This window comes from Prionailurus viverrinus, chromosome B1 (assembly GCF_022837055.1).
Source record: "Prionailurus viverrinus isolate Anna chromosome B1, UM_Priviv_1.0, whole genome shotgun sequence".
Lineage (NCBI taxonomy): Eukaryota > Metazoa > Chordata > Mammalia > Carnivora > Felidae > Prionailurus > Prionailurus viverrinus.
In genome coordinates this window covers 43,949,682-43,967,362 of record NC_062564.1, presented here as the reverse complement: position 1 = coordinate 43,967,362, position 17,681 = coordinate 43,949,682, and the positions used below count along the sequence as shown (strand labels likewise).

The 17,681-nt window shown below is 42.5% G+C and overlaps 1 protein-coding gene across 10 annotated transcripts in view; it reads left to right on the top strand.

Annotated features, from left to right (window-relative positions):
- TACC1 (transforming acidic coiled-coil containing protein 1) overlaps nt 1–17,575 on the top strand; it is a 121,469-nt gene extending 103,894 nt beyond the window's left edge. For 9 of the 10 annotated variants that reach the window (XM_047855070.1, XM_047855079.1, XM_047855076.1 and 6 more), the window contains 7 exons: nt 3,085–3,210; nt 4,826–4,902; nt 6,016–6,059; nt 7,458–7,618; nt 8,432–8,538; nt 11,623–11,743; nt 12,794–17,575. In XM_047855070.1, coding sequence (XP_047711026.1) covers nt 3,085–3,210; nt 4,826–4,902; nt 6,016–6,059; nt 7,458–7,618; nt 8,432–8,538; nt 11,623–11,743; nt 12,794–12,862 — 705 coding nt within the window. In that variant the 3' untranslated portion in view covers nt 12,863–17,575. Of the gene's footprint in view, nt 1–3,084; nt 3,211–4,825; nt 4,903–6,015; nt 6,060–7,457; nt 7,619–8,431; nt 8,539–11,622; nt 11,744–12,075; nt 12,270–12,793 lie in introns of all 10 variants that reach the window. The other variant, XR_007151452.1, reaches the window with a different exon arrangement.
- Nucleotides 17,576–17,681: the final 106 nt, after the last annotated feature.

Below are 17,681 nucleotides of genomic sequence, written 5' to 3'. Positions count from 1 at the left end.
TGGGGACAGGGAAGAGGATTAGGGGACATGAAAAAGGACCCTTTTCGAAGGCCACAATTGATCAATTGGGTTGGCATCTTTGTTAAACGTGTTAGATTGCCCAGGCTAGGAAGAGATCCGGCGCAGTTTTTTGAGATGGTAGGTTCTGTAGGCTTTCTGTGCTGTTGGATAAGCAATATAAAGGACGGAACAGTGTGAAAAACTGAATCCTAGGGTTCTTGAAAAGGCGGCTAAAATAGGCCATGGCCATAAATTCCTAAGAGCTGTTGCAGTTTGAGCCGTGAGGCGAGAGGCATGTGGCCTGGCGGAGGGGAGTGGCCAGGGGAGGCAGGGCTGCAGGCTGCAGAGCCCAGTCACCTGGATATTTCTGCCACCATCTGAGTTCTGTCTCCCGCCTCCAACAGAGTGCTGCCTCTTCCAGACACATTAAGTTGTTGAGCAAGTAGGCAGACAACTCATTCATCCCCTCACAAATGATTGAGATGCTGAACTCGAGAATAGACATTGATATTTTCCTTACTAGGAAAATTCTTTTGGCTTATTTCCCAAATTCTTGCTAACTTGAGGGTCATTGGAAGCACAGGGGAGCTGTTTTTTAGAATTAGCTTGGGGATTCTGGCTTCAAATAATAAAAACACAAAAGACTGATTTTAAAGTGCATTAATTTAGAGTCAGAAATCTAACAACAAAGTGAACTAAATGTGTCAACTTGACCATAGGGTGTTATCTCCCTGTAGGCAAGTTACATGGGAAGCAAGATAATGAGAAAGTTTCTTGAGAAGTATGGCACAGGAAGTCAATGTGATGACTCAGATGTCCAGAGGTTTATTCATTATCCACAAGAAGCACTTCTTATCATTTCTGGCTCTGGAATCATGGGGCGGCTTTGCTGGGTGCCTCTGACCTCTCACAGGCTGCGATCAAGGTATTAACCAGAGCTGTGGTCACCTCTAGGCTCAATCAGGGGTAGATGCATTTCCAAGCTCATTCATGTGGCTGTTGGCACGTCTCAGGTCCTTACTAGCTGTTGGCAGAGACATTGATTCCTTGCCACATGGGCCTCTCCATAGAGAGTTTCTCACAATGCAGAAGCCAGTCTTTTTGGAAACTAATATCAAAAGTGACATCCCATGACTTTTACCATAGTCTCTTTAGAAGTAAGTCACCAGGACCAGCCTGCTCCCGAGGGGAGGAGATTACACGAGAGGATTAGTACCAGCAGGGTGGGGGTCATTGCAGGCCATGTTTGAGACTGCTCACCACAAGTGGCTTCTGGCTCTAGTGATAGATCTACCCCAAGATAGTGTTTCTGGGGGGACCTCAGACTCCTGTCAGCACGGTGGGTACCTTCCCCCAAATGCTGCTTGAAATGGGCACTGCCAGCTTGTGGCTTTTGCATTTCCCTTTTCTGTGGCCTAAACCAGGGCTTTCTGTATCAGGGCCCTTCTATGTGAAGCTAAATGCAAAAATTGGGGGGGGGGGTACAGGGGGGGCATTTTTTAGGGAAAGAGTGAGTTGTAATGACCATGAAAAGTTTAAAAACCACTGATCTCTGACTTGGGACTTTTCTGTTCAGTCTTGGTTCAAACAAGATACCAGAGAACTGATTGATTATGATCACTAACTGATGGATTGGTTATACAGATACTTAAGATTGTTAAGATTATTGCCAGATCACTTGGGCTGGCATTTTGGATGTTATTAGACTGCCTTTTCCCTATTTACGTAAAAAAGTTTACTTACATACCGTGGGAGGAAATAGCCCCCAAAATGCCTTTTAGGAAGGAGAATAGGATGAAGTCCATGTTCTTGTGAAAAAATACTAACCACCGTGGCTTTCTGGAACCTGAGTGTATGATAAAAGCTTAAGTTCTGTCACATCAGAAGGGAACTGAAAACTTAGCAGCAACAAGGAAGCAAAAAAAATGAGAGTACAGGCACAGACCTTGACTTTACACGTGGCCACTTTGTAGAGGGAGGGCCCATTAGTGCTGTAACCTGACACACTGCCAGGGCAGGGACATGCCACAACAGAGCAGCTGAAGTTCCTGATGACCCTGACTCATTCTGGGGTGGGGGGAGGGGAGTCAGCCATGTGTTTGCCATTTCTGCTTCCTTAAGCTTGAAAGTTAGTAGTCCATTTTGGAAACATTTCCACCCAAAGTGGCTAAAGTTGTACACAAAGTATCACTGTGTTAAAAAGTTGACACCTTTTTTGGGAAAAGTTACATGGAACACATTTTCCCTGGAAACCAGAAACCCCCTGAAAAAGAGACATTTTCCACTTTATAGACAGGTTTCTCTTTGGTGCATGTGATCTTTGGTGACTGGTCACTGTGATATTTAGATTTTATCCTTTTTGGATAAGAAGAAAACTTCACTAGGCTCTCTGTTAAATGGAAGCCAACCTCCCCACTCCATATTCAGTTTTTTCTGTTTTTTTATTTTTTAAAACATTTATTTATTTATTTATTTATTTATTTATTTATTTTTAATTTTTTTTTTTCAACGTTTATTGATTTTTGGGACAGAGAGAGACAGAGCATGAACGGGGGAGGGGCAGAGAGAGAGGGAGACACAGAATCGGAAACAGGCTCCAGGCTCTGAGCCATCAGTCCAGAGCCTGACGCGGGGCTCGAACTCCTGGACCGCGAGATCATGACCTGGCTGAAGTCGGACACTTAACCGACTGCGCCACCCAGGCACCCCTAAAACATTTATTTATTTTTGAGAGAGAGAGAGAGAGAGAGAAACACAGAATCCGAAGCAGGCTCCAGGCTCTGAGCTGTCAGCACAGAGCCTGACGTGGGGCTCGAACCCATGAACTGTGAGATCATGACCTGAGCTGAAGTCGCACACTTAACCAACTGAGCCACCCAAACGCCCCAGTTTTTCCTTTAAATAACTACTTTAACTAGATTTGATTTTTTTTTTTAAGTTTCCCTGCTGTTTTTTTTTTTTTTCTTCAAACGTGTTTTTAAAGGTTGTAATCAATGTAGTAATGAGGACGCTATTGAAGGACGCTATTTGGGGTTAAGAAGCTGAAGCCCGAACATATTAAATGTAACTTCTTCCCCCCCTCAGGGACTGTTGGAGTCATCTGTGGAGAAGGCCCCCGTGTCTGTGGCCTGTGGAGGGGAGAGCCCCTTGGATGGCATCTGCCTCAGCGAATCCGATAAGACAGCTGTGCTCACCCTCATAAGAGAAGAGGTAAAGGCCCTCATGTTCTGTCCACTTATCACTCCCATGTCTTTGTCAAGCCCATGTGCCAGCAGGTAGATTCCATCTCTGTTCGGCTTGAGTTATCCCCTCCTGGAAGTTCCTATTTCCTGCAGCTTGTTGAGCTCATATAAAGGGCTCCCTGTAAACTCTGCATTGGTGCTAGAGTCCCGACATTCTGGTGTCCTGGGGACAAAGCCGACAACACTTCTTTATCTTTCAGCCTTGAAGTTTTTTAAATATCAAATTCTGCCGACTCTACCCACATATATAACTAAATCAGTGCCTTCCTTTGACAGATATGATATGTTTATGCTTAAAATTTTCTTAAATTTGCAATAATATAAGATGTCTCTTTCATCCATTCTTTAAACAGTTCAATTCTTTAACTAAACAACTTCAGTTCTGTGTTGAAAATAGATTACTGCTAGGTCTTTCCTGGATGATCTGAAAAAATATGAAAGACGCTGTTGCCCAGTTACCACTCTCTCCCATTATATTTCTAGGCTGTATTTTGTATGTTTGGTTTGTGCATCTCTTGTTGATTCCACCTTTTTTTTTTTTTAAAGAAGGGAATTCCCTTGCTGTAGCAATTTTATTTTCATAATATAATAGGAATAGTTAAGAGCCTCTGATATCAAGGCCTTTTAAAGCTTCAAAAAATAGCATTAAGTTGATAATGAGGGATGTCATCTGGCCGTTGTCAGAACTCGGGAGCAGTGGTGAGGAGGCCTACCAAAATCTTGTCAATGAGAAAAATGACCCTATCTTCCTCCTGAGAGCGAAACTGTGAGGTGATGCCCTAATGGAGCAGAACAGGCATGTGCCTCGTCACCTCAGCAGATGGGCTGGCTGCTAGCTTCTTGAGACCCTGACTAAAGGCACAAAATAAAGAATGTACCAAATAGAAAGAGAGAAGCATAGAGACGTAGAATAAAAGGAGGGCAGTGATGCCCTTCTAAGCTGTGCCTAGGCACACAGAGTTTGAGGTAATGAGTTTAGAGTATTTCTTCCCAGTTAGCAGGGGCACCCCAAATAGGAATATGGGTTGCTGGTCTGACAAGCAAGATCCTGCCTATGGTGAGATGGGTGCATCTGGCTAAAGGATTTGAACTTCTGAGCCCCTAGTTGTGACTTCATTCTTATCAGGCAGAGATCTCTATAGGAAGAGAATGTGCTGGTCATTCTAATGCTCTGATTTTTCTTATCCTAAGTAAAATCAGTATTTTGGTTAAGGCACATCTCTGCCAGGCAGATAGCTCTTCTTTTGGTGTCCTGTCCCAGTCACGGTTCTGGGCATGCAGAGCTGAGAGCAGACCCTGGCCCCTGGCAGAATTCACAGATTGTGATTATCACTTGGAATCTTCCCTGGGGGATGTTCTGTTCACCCCTGCCTTGGTGGCTACATTTCTGCCATCCTGTGTGGCAGAGAGAACATTTTTCCAGATGCTTGTGAGCATTATACACAGACGTTGAGGCTTTATATTCCTCATGGAGCTCAAATGTCTTGGGATGCACCTGGTTGCGTGTCGTTTTCAGTTTCCAATCTTAAATTCAAACTGTAATAGATTCAGTAAAACCAAGCTCTATCTCTATTATAATTTAGATAATCACTAAGGAAATCGAAGCAAATGAATGGAAGAAAAAATACGAAGAAACCCGACAAGAAGTGTTGGAGATGAGGTTAGACTGGAGGTTTGGGGGGAGGGATTGGATACCTTTATGCATTATTAGATTTCATATAAATGAAGTGATGAAAGTATTTGCTTACCACAGAACCTGGTGTTGAGAACTTGAGGGCATTGATATTTGCACTTTAATTTGTGACTGTGACAGCATCTTTTTATGAGGATTGCTGACCAATTATTCACATATGGTAGCTTCTTGTGGGATGTTGAGAACATTACATGTAAGCAGAACCCACATGATTCTTGTCTTTTGAAAAGACATCAATTTGTGCAAAGATATCCATTTGAACTGAAGAATAAGATTTATCGACATACTCGATTCTGGAGGCATTATAATCTATAATACTTCTCTCAAATTAATTATGCATGATGGCTTCAACTTTCATCACCATCAGATAGATTATAAAAAGCATGTTAACCGGAAACAAAATTGATTGACCTTAAATTGAAATCTTTTTTATTTTTGCTGCTCATTCCCTAGAATGGAGAGTTAAAGGCTGTGAAATAACTGAAGATAGGATCAAAGAAGAAGAAAAAAGCATAATTTCTACATTTGTGTAGTCAGCACTTGAATGATTAAGACATATTTTAAATATGCCCGCTCTAACTTGTAGCTCTTGTATTACTTGTGTTTTGAGCATTTCCTGGGTGTGAGGTCCCATGCCAGGTGTGGCGGAGAGGAAGGGACAGCCCCTGCCCTTAGAGAGCTTACGGTAGCCATCATAAAGGACTTGGATGCAGGGTCACAGTGATGGGCACCACCAGTGACAGTAGGGAGGCACACAGGGAAGAGTGCCAGTCCCTGGACAGGGTCGGCAGGGTCAGGGAAACTTTATGGCACTTCACTGAAAAGAAAGGTTAACACGACAGGGTGATCTTTAAAGTCTTTGAATAACTGAAATGCTTTTGGAACTAAGACCATAAAATAAAACTTGTGACTGAATTAGAGGGGGCAGGCTGTCCAAAAGGGTAGATTTGTTCATTTGAACATCATTCAAGTACTTATTTGTTGAAATGTTCATTTGTTAATGTGTTTAATTGTTTGGGGCAGCATTTCAGGAACGTCTATTGAAAAATCTCTTCTGATAATTTTTTTTTTTTTTTTAAGGAAAATTGTGGCTGAATATGAAAAGACCATTGCTCAAATGATTGGTAAGGACTTTTTTTATGTGTGTGTGTGGTGTGAGCCATAGGTTCCGTGGATGGTTTTCAAATCAGAACACAAGCTGGAACATCACCTAGATCCGGTTGATTCTCACTGTTCGCAGTGGTTGTGTTCTACAGAGTTGCCACAAACACAGCGAATGCTGAATACTGAACCATCGCTTTAGGGAAAGTACAGGGTGAGGTTGCTGCGGGCCTCTGGTCACAACATTTTTGTCAGTACATAACCTTGTCTTATGTATATTTGTTTAAAGACATCTCATTTAATGTTGACTCGTTACCATTGAACTCCTGGCCCACAGTGCTATCATTCATGCCTGAATGAAGATTATCGGATGAAGGTGTTTTCTCCATAAGGCACATTACAGCCTTAGGAGCACTAAACAGCACTTTGGTCCTCCACTTGGGGGCCATTTTAAACAGCAAAAATCACCAACAGAAAGCACAGAAATGCAGAAAATATCATGGTGTACTAAGTAGACTGAAAAGGACACTTGTTTACAGTAGGAAACAAGAAGGCAGTGTCACCCTGATCACCCTTGGCTTGGAATGTGCCTGTCAAGTGACTTAAATGTTTTGCCACTCTGCGCATGACCGGGAATGCACCACAAGTATTGATTTTGGGTTTGCAAATAAATTTTAGCAAGTGGATGAATTCACAAATACACAGTCCACAAATAATGAAGATAAGCTGTAGTTACGTTCATTTCAGAGGCCAGCAAATGCTTGAATTGTGTGAAAAGCCCTCCACCTGGCCCCTAGAGTGTTGATGGCCTAGCCACATCATTAGTGCGCCGCCCCCCTCCCCCCTCAGTGGGGTCTTCGTTTTGGCTCAGTGTCCTTAACTCTGCCACAAATCATATTTCCCTCATTTAGACCCACTGGTACCTTTTACAAAACAACAGTGGTTGGTTCTCTTATTCCACTGAATTTGGAATAACTGAGTAGCAATATCAGCAGGACTGACTGCCTAAGTCTTTCTCTACTTAAAGCACTTCTTAAGCACTAAAATCATACTTTTTACAGTCCATATCACCTCATGCCTTCCCAGCATGGGACCTTTGCCATTGCTGTTCCTCTGCTGGAATATTCTCCTGGGTAGCTGCACAGCTCCTGCCCTCCCTCAGCAATTTTGGGTCCCTGTCAAATCTTTCTTCTGAGAGAGGTCACTCTATATGAAAATGGAACCCCCACCCTTCTTGTTCTGCTTTGTTTTTCCCCCCTCACTTGTCAGCAGCTGTCTCCCCCACTAACCTAAGTCCTCGAGAGGAACTTTGCTATGTCTGCTGCTGGGGCCCCCCACCAAAAATACTGCTTAGCTGACAGAGGGCAGCCGCTAACAATCTGTTGAATGAATATGCCATTACTTTTGATTGTGGTTCACAGAAGATGAACAGAGGACAAATATGACCTCTCAGAAGAGCTTCCAGCAACTGACCATGGAGAAGGAGCAGGCCCTGGCTGACCTTAATTCTGTGGAAAGGTCCCTTTCTGATCTCTTCAGGAGATACGAGAACCTGAAAGGCGTTCTGGAAGGGTTCAAGAAGGTAGCATGTCCTTTTCCTTTTGTCTCTGTAGTAGTGTATTTCCTTGGTAATGGATCTTTAAACACGTATGCCAGAGGTGTGGGTAGCCTTCTAAACGGGGGTTCAGGGCCCATGTATCATTGGTCTTGTACCTTCTGTTCCAGTGAAGCTGGAGATTTTCTTTTCCCTTTTTTCTTTCTGTGGTGGTTCAGGCATCTGGCCCACCGGGTGGCATGTTTTGGTCATTTTCTCTCCTGGGTCAGGCCACAGCCAGAATGTGGCATGGAGTAGAAGAAGTGTGGAACCTTCAGACCTTAGGAGACTTCCAGAAATTGTTTTTGATAATTCCCCAATTTAATATTAGTAGAAGGAAAATTTAGCCCTGAAAAATTCAGGCTACATATTCTAGAAGAAAATAAGTATAATGTTTCAGATTTAGCTTGTAAGTGGGCATGTTCAACTTAGTTGCATATCATCAATAAGATACATTTATAGCAGTGAACATTCTTTATTGTTTCCGTAGGAAAATAAAAATGAGACTGCCTAGTTTCCCTACAATGAGACTCAGAATGCCTCCCTAAACTAGGTTTATCGGTGTCACTGAACCTTACTGTGTTTTGAAAATTTATACGCAAAGAAAGTATCCAGAATTTCTTCAGTAAGAATTACATGTGCCTGTTTTGAATTATCAGAGTAGAATTTAAAGGCATTTGAAGTAATGAGGTTTTCTCATTTTAAAAACAAAAATGAAAACTCTGATACATGGGATGTCACTAGTTGAAGAAAGATGAAATGACCAGTTTTTTTTTATTTTAAATTGTCACTTTGGAACAGAATGAAGAAGCCTTGAAAAAGTGTGCTCAGGATTATTTAGCCAGAGTTAAACAAGAGGAACAGCGGTATCAGGCCCTGAAAATCCACGCGGAGGAAAAACTAGACAAGTGAGAGCTCGCAATGAGATCTGTTTCATGTTTTGTGATGTTGTGGGGAGATTGAGAAAGGCCAAAAAAACCACCCAATGTTGTTTTGCAACCCTAGGTTGCAATGGTGTGTGTGTGTGTGTTTTATTATTTAATTTTTTGAATAGTATCTTCACATTAAACATTAAAAAGAATAGAATAGAGATCTATAGGATCTCTCTCCCACCCTTTCCCTTGTCCCTGGCTCCCCCGCTTTCCTCACCCAGGTGATCAGTTTTTGGTTCCTTCCATCCCCTCAGATAAGCTTTTTCCCTTCTTCTCCCCTGTCCTAGCTAACAGCTCCATCACACCACATGATCACCTTTTTTTTTTTTTTATGTGATGAGAATCTCCTTTTTTATGCAGATAACAGCATACTTTGCATTGTTCATTTAGTGCTATATTTTGGAAACCTTTCTATGTCAATCCATGAAGAGCTTCTGTATTTTTCTTAGCCTCCATATGGTGTTCCAGTGTTGCAATGTGTCATTTATTTAACCAGCCCCCTCCTTCCGGACACTCAGGGTACTTGCCATCCACTGTGAACAGTGCTGCAGTAGGTGACCTGGTATGGTTCTCACTTGGCGTGCATGTGAGTTATCTATATGCTAGAAAAAGGATTGCTGGGCCAAAGAACATACAGGCTTATTATGATAAAAAGTGTCAAATTGCCCTCACCTGATTTTCATCCATTTATCCCTAGGCTAGGTGTGCGAGCATCTCTTGTCCTTATGGCTTTGCCCACAGATCAAATTTTTGGTTTTCTGTAAACCCAGTAGATACAAGATAGTTTTTCAGTTTAGTTGGGGATTTCTTTTTTTGACAAGCAAATGGAGCATTTATTCAATGTAGTTTTGATTGTTGTTTACCTCATGGAATTGAACCTATTTGAGCAGCTATTTGTACGCGTACTTTCTGTACCGTGAATGACTATTCTTTGCCTGGTTTTCTATTGTCAGTTTATATATTATTCATCTGTAAATATATTATTATATTTATGTACTAAGGATGCCGGCCTTTTGTGATATGAGTCTTGAATATTTTTTCTAGTTTGTCTTTTGGCTTCTGGTGTTTTTTGATATGCAGAAATCTGTTTGTTTTTACGTAGTGAAATTTATCAGTCCTTTTATGGCTTCAGGATTTTCTGTCATGGTAACAAAGATCTTCTCTGCTCTGAATATAAAATATTCTCCCATGTTTTCATTCTAGTACTTTTATGGCTTCATTTTTTTAATCCTTAAATCCAACACGTTTGGAATTTATTCTGGGGAACAGTCTGAAGAATGCATCCAACTTTATTTTTTAACTAAAAAGTAATACTTGTACATTTTGCTGTCTATCTTCATATTTGTAAAACGTTTTAAGTTCCCCTCTCTCATTCCCACCCCCAGAGATACTACTATTAAAGGTTTATTAACAGAAGCACCTGGATGGCTCAGTTGGTTGAGCATCTGACTCTTGATTTTGGCTTGGGTCATGATCTCACAGTCATGGGATTGAGCCCCGCATCAGGCTCCATGCTAAGCGTGGAGCCTGCTTAAGATTCTCACTCCCTCGGGGCGTAAGGTGACTCAGTGGTTAGGTGTCTGACTCAGTTTGTGGCTCAGGTCATTATCTCACGGTTCTTGGGTTCAAGCCCCATGACAGGCTCTGCGCTGGCAGCATTGAGCCTGCTTAGGATTCCCTGTCTACCTTTCTCTGCCCCTTTCCCTGTTGGCTGTTTCTGTCTCTCTCAAATAAATTAAAAAAAGATTCTCTCTCCTTCTGTCCCCCTCCCCGGCTGGTGCATGTGGGGATGCTCTCTCAAAAAAAAAGAAAAAGCTTTATTGTGTATCCTTCCAGTTTTTTCTTGACACCTTTATAAATACTACCCAATATGGCTTTGGACTTTTTTAAAAATAACATCAGAGTCATAGGATACAAATTTCCTTTTTCACTTAATAGTATATATGGCCCTTCTCCATGTCAGAACATCTAGCTCAGTCTAATTATTTGTGTTAGGTTGTAGGACTATTCCATTCCTTACTGATGGGCATTTAGATAGTTGCACAGTTTTTCAGTCATAAACACTGCTGCAGTGAACATCCTTATCCACAATCATTGTGCAACATGGAAGTATTGCTGTGGATACTTAAGTATTGCTGTGGATACGTAACGTAAGGGAGTTGCTGGGTCAGAAGGTGTATGCATTTTATTTTATTTATTTATTTTTAAAATGTTTATTCATTTTGAGAGAGAGGGAGAGAGAATTGCAAACAGGCTCTACACTATCAGTGCAGACCCCAGTGTGGGATCTCAAACTCACAAACTGTGAGATCATGACTTGAGCCAAAATTAGGAGTTGGATGCTCAACTGACTGAGCCACCCAAGCACCCCAGGTGTATGCATTTTAAATCCTAATAGTTACAGCCATCTCACTCTCCGTGAAGACGGTGCCAGTTTTCACTTCCTCCGTCAGTTTGTGAGTCTGTTTCTTGCATCTCGACCATAATGGGATAAGATCATCCTAGTTAATATTTGCCAATCTAATAAATTTTTAAAGTTTATCATTAGCCTCTACTAATGAGTTTTTAGCATCCTTTCATCAATTAATTGGCCATTTATCAATTGACATTTGTAGTTTTAGAATTTTCTTTTGTATCTCATTAATACAGTCACTTTTAGTTCTAGTGTCCTAGATGTCAGTGGTTAGCATCCTGACTCTTTGGCTGTGATAATCCCACAGATGACCCTGCCTGCTATTGGGTTAAAAAACAAATCTAAGATTGCTGTACAAAGTGTCACATGGTTCCATTTTCTAGGGACATGTGAATTTTGAAGTCACTGTGGCCTATGAGATTAATTCTACCACTGGTTTGCACCTTGGAAATTTCCTTAGCAGTTGTGTATCCACTGAAGTTTTATAAATTTAAATGGAATGATTTGGGTCACCAGTTTTTCTCTTATCATAAAGCCCTGTTATTCTGTGTCTCACAGATGTCAGCAGTCTTGACTCCTTAGCTGTGACCTGTAACTAACCATGAGCTTTTTGTCCCTTTACTCCACAAACAAAACACCACAAACAGAGCCAATGAGGAGATTGCTCAGGTTCGAACAAAAGCGAAGGCCGAGAGCGCGGCTCTCCACGCTGGACTCCGGAAGGAGCAGATGAAGGTGGAGTCCCTGGAAAGAGCCCTTCAGCAGAAGGTACACAGAGGGGTGTGGGGTGACAACCTGTGAGACACGTGGTTTTCCTCTGTGGCCGTGGCTGGCTTGTGGTGGATTTGGATGAAAGAGAAGCCTCGTGTTTTTGCCCAGAGTCAAACTTTGATCCAGCTGTTCTGGGAACTGATTCAGGTGGACACGAACAAGGCAGACCATGAACTCCCAAGCCTCTGAGTAGGAGCCATCCCCAGGCAGGATGCAGAGAGGAAGTTGCATTAACTAAAGGGGACAAGACACTTCTTAGGTTCCGAGGTTACCTTTTTTCTTTTTGTTTTTTATGTAATATATGAAGCCATCTTCCCCCTTGATTGCAGCTTTATCCTCCTGGGGACATTGGCAACATCTGGAGGTGGATTTAGTTGTCACGACTGGGAGATGCTACTGGCGTCTCATGGGTAGAGGCCAGAAGTGCTACTAAACATCTAACAGTGCACAGGACAGTCCCTACAACAAAGACTGACCCGGCCCAAAATGCCGGTGGTGCCGCAGTTGAGAAATTCTGCTGTAGGTAAATAAAAATCAGGTCCCTATTTCTCGCTACTCTGTGATTCTTAGACTTCATTTTTTGTGTGTGCCTCTAGTGTTTTTCTTCCTGTGTCTCTAGTTATGTGCTCACGTGTATGGCATCCCTTCAGCTAGGCCGAGGGTTTCGATCTTGAGGTCTGCTAACCCCTAGACAGTGTTCCCTGGGATTACTCAGACTCCACAATACTTGTGTTTTTACCAAGTATCACAGGTAATTCCCATGATAACAAGAGAATTGGGGAACTGAGACGATTATGGGCAAGCTGCAGAGGGCCGGTGGTCACCCTCATCCCTTACTCAACTGAAGCATGACTTTATGAACACGACACGAACATTTTTCAGGGGACAAGTTTCCCTTTCTTTAAAGGGTCTCTGACATAGGAAAGTTACCAACCACTGAGTCAGGATGTCTAGGCAAAGTGTGGCCAGTCTTGGGACTATTTGGGTGTAATTGCCTTGATCTCAGGATGCAAAGTGGCCTACATCACCATGTCATTTGTCTTTCAGAACCAAGAAATAGAAGAACTAACGAAAATCTGCGATGAGCTGATTGCGAAGTTGGGAAAGACTGACTGAGTCTCCCCCTCGTTAGCTCAGCAGGTCTGCATTTGGCTGCTTCTCTCTTAACCACAGTTATCTTGCCTTATCCAGGAAAAATTGCCCCTTTGCAGAGAAAAAAAAAAAAAAAACAACTTTAAAAAAAAGCACATGCCTACTGCTGCCTGTCCCGCTTTGCTGCCGACACAACAGCCCTGGAAGGATCCCTGGAGTATCGCACAGGCCTGGAAGGAGGGGCGTCTGACCACGGTCCGCTGACAGGTTCAGTCGGACGGGCTGCTAAGTTTAGGGTCATGATTTCTCGATCATCTTTAGTCCATTTAAAAGTCTTCTTTTCTTTTCCAAGCTCGTTAAATTTGGGATTTTGTGCCTACTACTTGGGCTCATCTCTGTCCACCACCTGTCTAAGTTTTTTGGTGACCTATTTATTTCATCTTTGAAATTTAATGTTCAACATTAGTGGTTTTATTTGGGGAAATAATTTGGCCTATTGTTATTTCTGGTTTATAAGCAAGAAGGGACTCTGAGTACCCATTTATACACGCACACGCACACACATGTTTACATATGCTGCTCTTTTTTCTCTGAAGCATAGTCAAATAAGAGCTTCTCCACAGAAGACCGTATTTCCATAAATGTATAACCCTATCTTGAAATAGAATTGTGGCCTAGAGTGCCAACCTCAGAATTTAGGGAATGGTAGGTATAAAGACCCCAGACTCAGGTTTTACATCTGGGGGAGACTTTTTGCCAGTGTTTCATTGTCCTGGTGTTGGGACCCTCCTTGGCCTTGACAGGTGCGGCCCCTTTGGGGTCAGTCCTCAGACCACATGGCAAGTGGCCCCGGCAGGCGGGAATCCCTCAAAGCTGGGGTTTGGCGAGTTGGTCCCAAAGCAGTTCAGTCTCCTCTGCTTCTGTTTGTTGCTTCAAAATCAACATTTACTCTTTATTTATCATCTTGCTATTTGAAATATACAAAGAAAATCTACTTGTAAAAAAAAAAAAAAAAAAAAGGCTTAGGTGATCTTCTTTAGTGAAAAGGTAACTGTAGCCGCGGTAGCAGTTAGAAGGTGAAGAAGCAGTTTTTCACAAGTGTGTTGTGTTGTTGTTCAAAAAAAATTTTAAGGCAAAAAAATCCTTTCAAACTTAGATGGTAGAATTTTTAACAAAACAGGCTATAAAAATCATATGAACCACTCCAAAAATCACGTTGGGGATATTGTTGAACAAAGCGCATTGAGTCCCAGAGCAGAGGAGTGCGGGAGCAGAGCTGCACTCAAAACCAAACTCCTCAAGCTCTTCCTGCACTTGGGTCACGGAGTGGGGGCCTTTAAACCCAAGATGGAAATTTTCCTCGTGATGCCGGTGAACTCCCCTCCATGTGGTAGGCAAAACCAAATCCATGCAGTGTTTTAAAGCACTCTTGTTGTCTTAATCTTACACTCTCTTCACGGTGATACGCACTCTATTCCGTACAAGTAAGTTTTCGTACCTTTCTTGTAAAACTCTTGCATGATCCAACTTCTGCAACAAATTGTGCCTCGTGGAGAACCTCTATAGATCTTCGAACATGCATTTTTTCTTTAGCCGTGTACTGTTCACATGGGTGCAATCTTCAGCCCCAGGGAGGTCAGTAGTGTCCTTTAAAGCTAGAAGTCACGTCTTACCGATATGCATTTATCGTAATTGGTGCTTAGGCTGTATTCTAAAGCCTATTGTCTTAATATTTTGTACAAAACAAGAACAGCAGAAATGATCTGTGGTTGGAGAAGTGACTTGACAATCACGTGGGCTTTGAAAGCAGTTCCATGTGGTCTCTGCACACGGTCATAGTGCCCATGGACTGCTCGTGTCTCCAGTTGCTGGAACTGGTTTCTGCTGCCAGTCCTCTGCTCCTAGGGAAATTAACTGTGCATTTTGCAGAAAGGAACATTGCTAAATCTTTTTACTGCTGTGTTTTGGTGAGACAGCCATGTTTATTTGTTTTGTATTGATCTGTTTTAAACACGAAAGGCTTATAGTGGTCTCCATTCTAAATCCATGGTCCTCCATTTAGGCTTCATGTGCATATTTAAAAAGTAGCTGTGTGTGAAAACCAAGGTGACGACAATCCTTCCCTAGCATGCTGGTGGAAGAGACCCCGTAAAGAAACCCCGGTGGGTGAAGTTGCTGCACAAGGATTACGAAAGGCCCTGGTCAAGTAACTTTTGCCACTGGCCTCTCGGCCACAGCCAGTACAAGGGAATGTTCTTCCTTCTCATTTAATAGATGGATATTCTCCAACAAGAATAAAAATGGAGCTGGCAAATCAAGAGAATATCCTGGGCTGAAAGAAGTTATGTTTGTTTCTCTTTAAAAATAAGCAAAAGCAAAAAAAAAAACCTTTCAAAATTTTGGAGAGTAAGAGTTTAGCCTAGAGCTTTGCTTCAAAGCATGTGAGGGCCATTACTTGTTGGGTAGGAGGTAGTAAATCCTGTCACAAGAGTGGGAAGCAGAGGTGAAGGGAAGCTGCTGTCCCAGATAGCTTTAGGAGTACTAGGTGATCGACCTTGTTGAGACTGTGGACCCAGAGCCATTTCTTGTTTTTGACTTTGCCAAAATGTGGATAGATAGTCTTTATCTAGAAGCATTTTAACGGGAAGATTTAGTGTAAGACAGACCAGTTTGTCACTTGGTTGGCTAGTCAGTTACAGTCAGACCTCCTGAGATTTACTTTATTTGGAGAACCTCCTGGAAGCCAGTGACCTGCCCAAACCTTTTGTTCTGGAAATATTGAGAAGCCCAGTTTTCTCACGTGGTTTCTAGTTTCTTCAGACCCAGCCCAAATTAGGAAGTGCAGAAGCACATGATAGTGAAAACCTCTGAGGATCTGGCAGCCTTCCAGAATGATATGGGATCCAAGGGGAGATTCGTGTTTCGTCCTGGAGCCTAGCTCAATTTGAATTTGATTTCCAGCCAGTTACCTTTCTACCTGTCCCACACTTTGTACGATCCTCACACAGATACTTAGCTATTTATGAGACAGCCCCGAATTAGCCCTGTTTATAAATGAGGAGCATAAAGTGCCCCAAATGTTCCTGGGCTGATTGAGCAGCCAGAGTAAAGCGCTCATTTTAAGTAAAGGTAACAGGAGGCCCATTGGTGGCTCTACGAGCTCAGAATGGAGTTTTGAAGAGCAAGCATCAGTAAGTCTTGTGTGCTGTGGTTGGAGGTGATTCAGCACATCCTTTTTTAGTGGAGTAAAAGCTCTAATGCTCCCTTTAATTTCCTTTGGTTCTTCACTACGACTGGCAGCCATGGCCTGAATTACACATGACTGCTGCCCCTGTAGTCTTTCTGTGACCGTGCGAGCTTGCTCTTGGACTTGGGGTTCTTACTTTAGCCTCTTGTTGGGAAGAGAGAAACTGGGTGTTGAAAGATTAAATGTTTCAGGCAAAGGATTTTAAAGTAAAGATGTATATATTCTGAAGAATTTAAAAGATAGCAGATTATTCTTTGCTTATTAAAGAGTAAATATAGTCTGGGAATCCCAGAATGCCAAGCCAAAGGTCTAAGAAGTCATCTTCTGTAAAGATTTTAATAACGTAGTATTTTGAGGAGACTTCTGTCCAAAAAGGTTTGACTGGCCTCCAGATTCCAGTGGTTTTATGAAGAGCAGTGTATCACTGAAACCTTGGTCTCCCACACAGTATAAAGGTAAAAAGAACTGATACACTAGACAACTTCTCTCTGAGGGTCTCCTCTGGAAGGTACTGTAACGGCAGCATTTCCAGTGAAGACCCACTCTCTTGTGCCCAGAGCTAGCATTCTGGAGACTAAAGATTGCACTTTCCGTAGTTCTTCGTCCAAATGCGATCCCATTTCTGTGCCTCTTAGCATGCAGTTAGATTTGGACAAACAAGATTCCTAAGGAATGACTTTATTAACTATAATATGGTTACAGCTATTACATATAGATATATAGGTATATAGATCCTGGTTATAGTTCTAATATGGAGATGGCCCACGTGATGCCAGCCTGTGGCAGTCTGAATAATGCTTTAACCCATCTGGAGGAGGCCAGGCACAGCTGAGGTGTGGTTTGAACCTTCCCTGTATCCACTCTTCACTCTAGGGCCGTGAAGGTGTCACTTTGTTCCCCTCTGCCTTTTAGTGGTATCTGAAATACACAAGGTCTGCCCCAGTCACATTGTTAAACCGATGCTCTGTGAAGAACTTCCACGTGGACATACGAAGATTTGAACTCCTGACCCCACCCCCTGTCCAGATACAGGGCATCCTGCGTTCCCAACCACCCCGCAGCTTCTTCCCAGCCCCTTCTCACGCCCGGGGACAGGATCCAGGCCTTCCTTTATAAACCTCCCAGGTAGCAGTAAGCTTGTCGGTGTCGCCATTAGCAAGCGTGTGTTTGCCAGTAGATGCCCATTTGTACTCACGTGCCAACAAGTACATGTCAGCTGCCCATCTGCTTCCGTTACGCCCCCTCGGGTGCCGGGAAGTGTGTGAGGAACCTCTCGTCGGGAGGCGTGAACGCTGCACTGACTACTGCTGTCAGGATCGTGTCGTGTGGAATAATCATCTACATAAATTTTATATGCACAGTACTTCCCCTTTTATATGTCAGGTAAATATTTGTAAAAGTTATACTCACACAAATGAAATGATTATAATGATTACTAATATATTTTTTCCATGTTTCATTGCCTGAATAAAAACTGTTTACCACTGTTAGAGCTGGGTGTGTGAATGTTTTTCCCCCGGTTATAAGTCATTTTCTCCCCGAGCGTGAACATTTCTGACAGCCTTGCTTTTTTAAGAGCTCCATATTTCAGTCTAA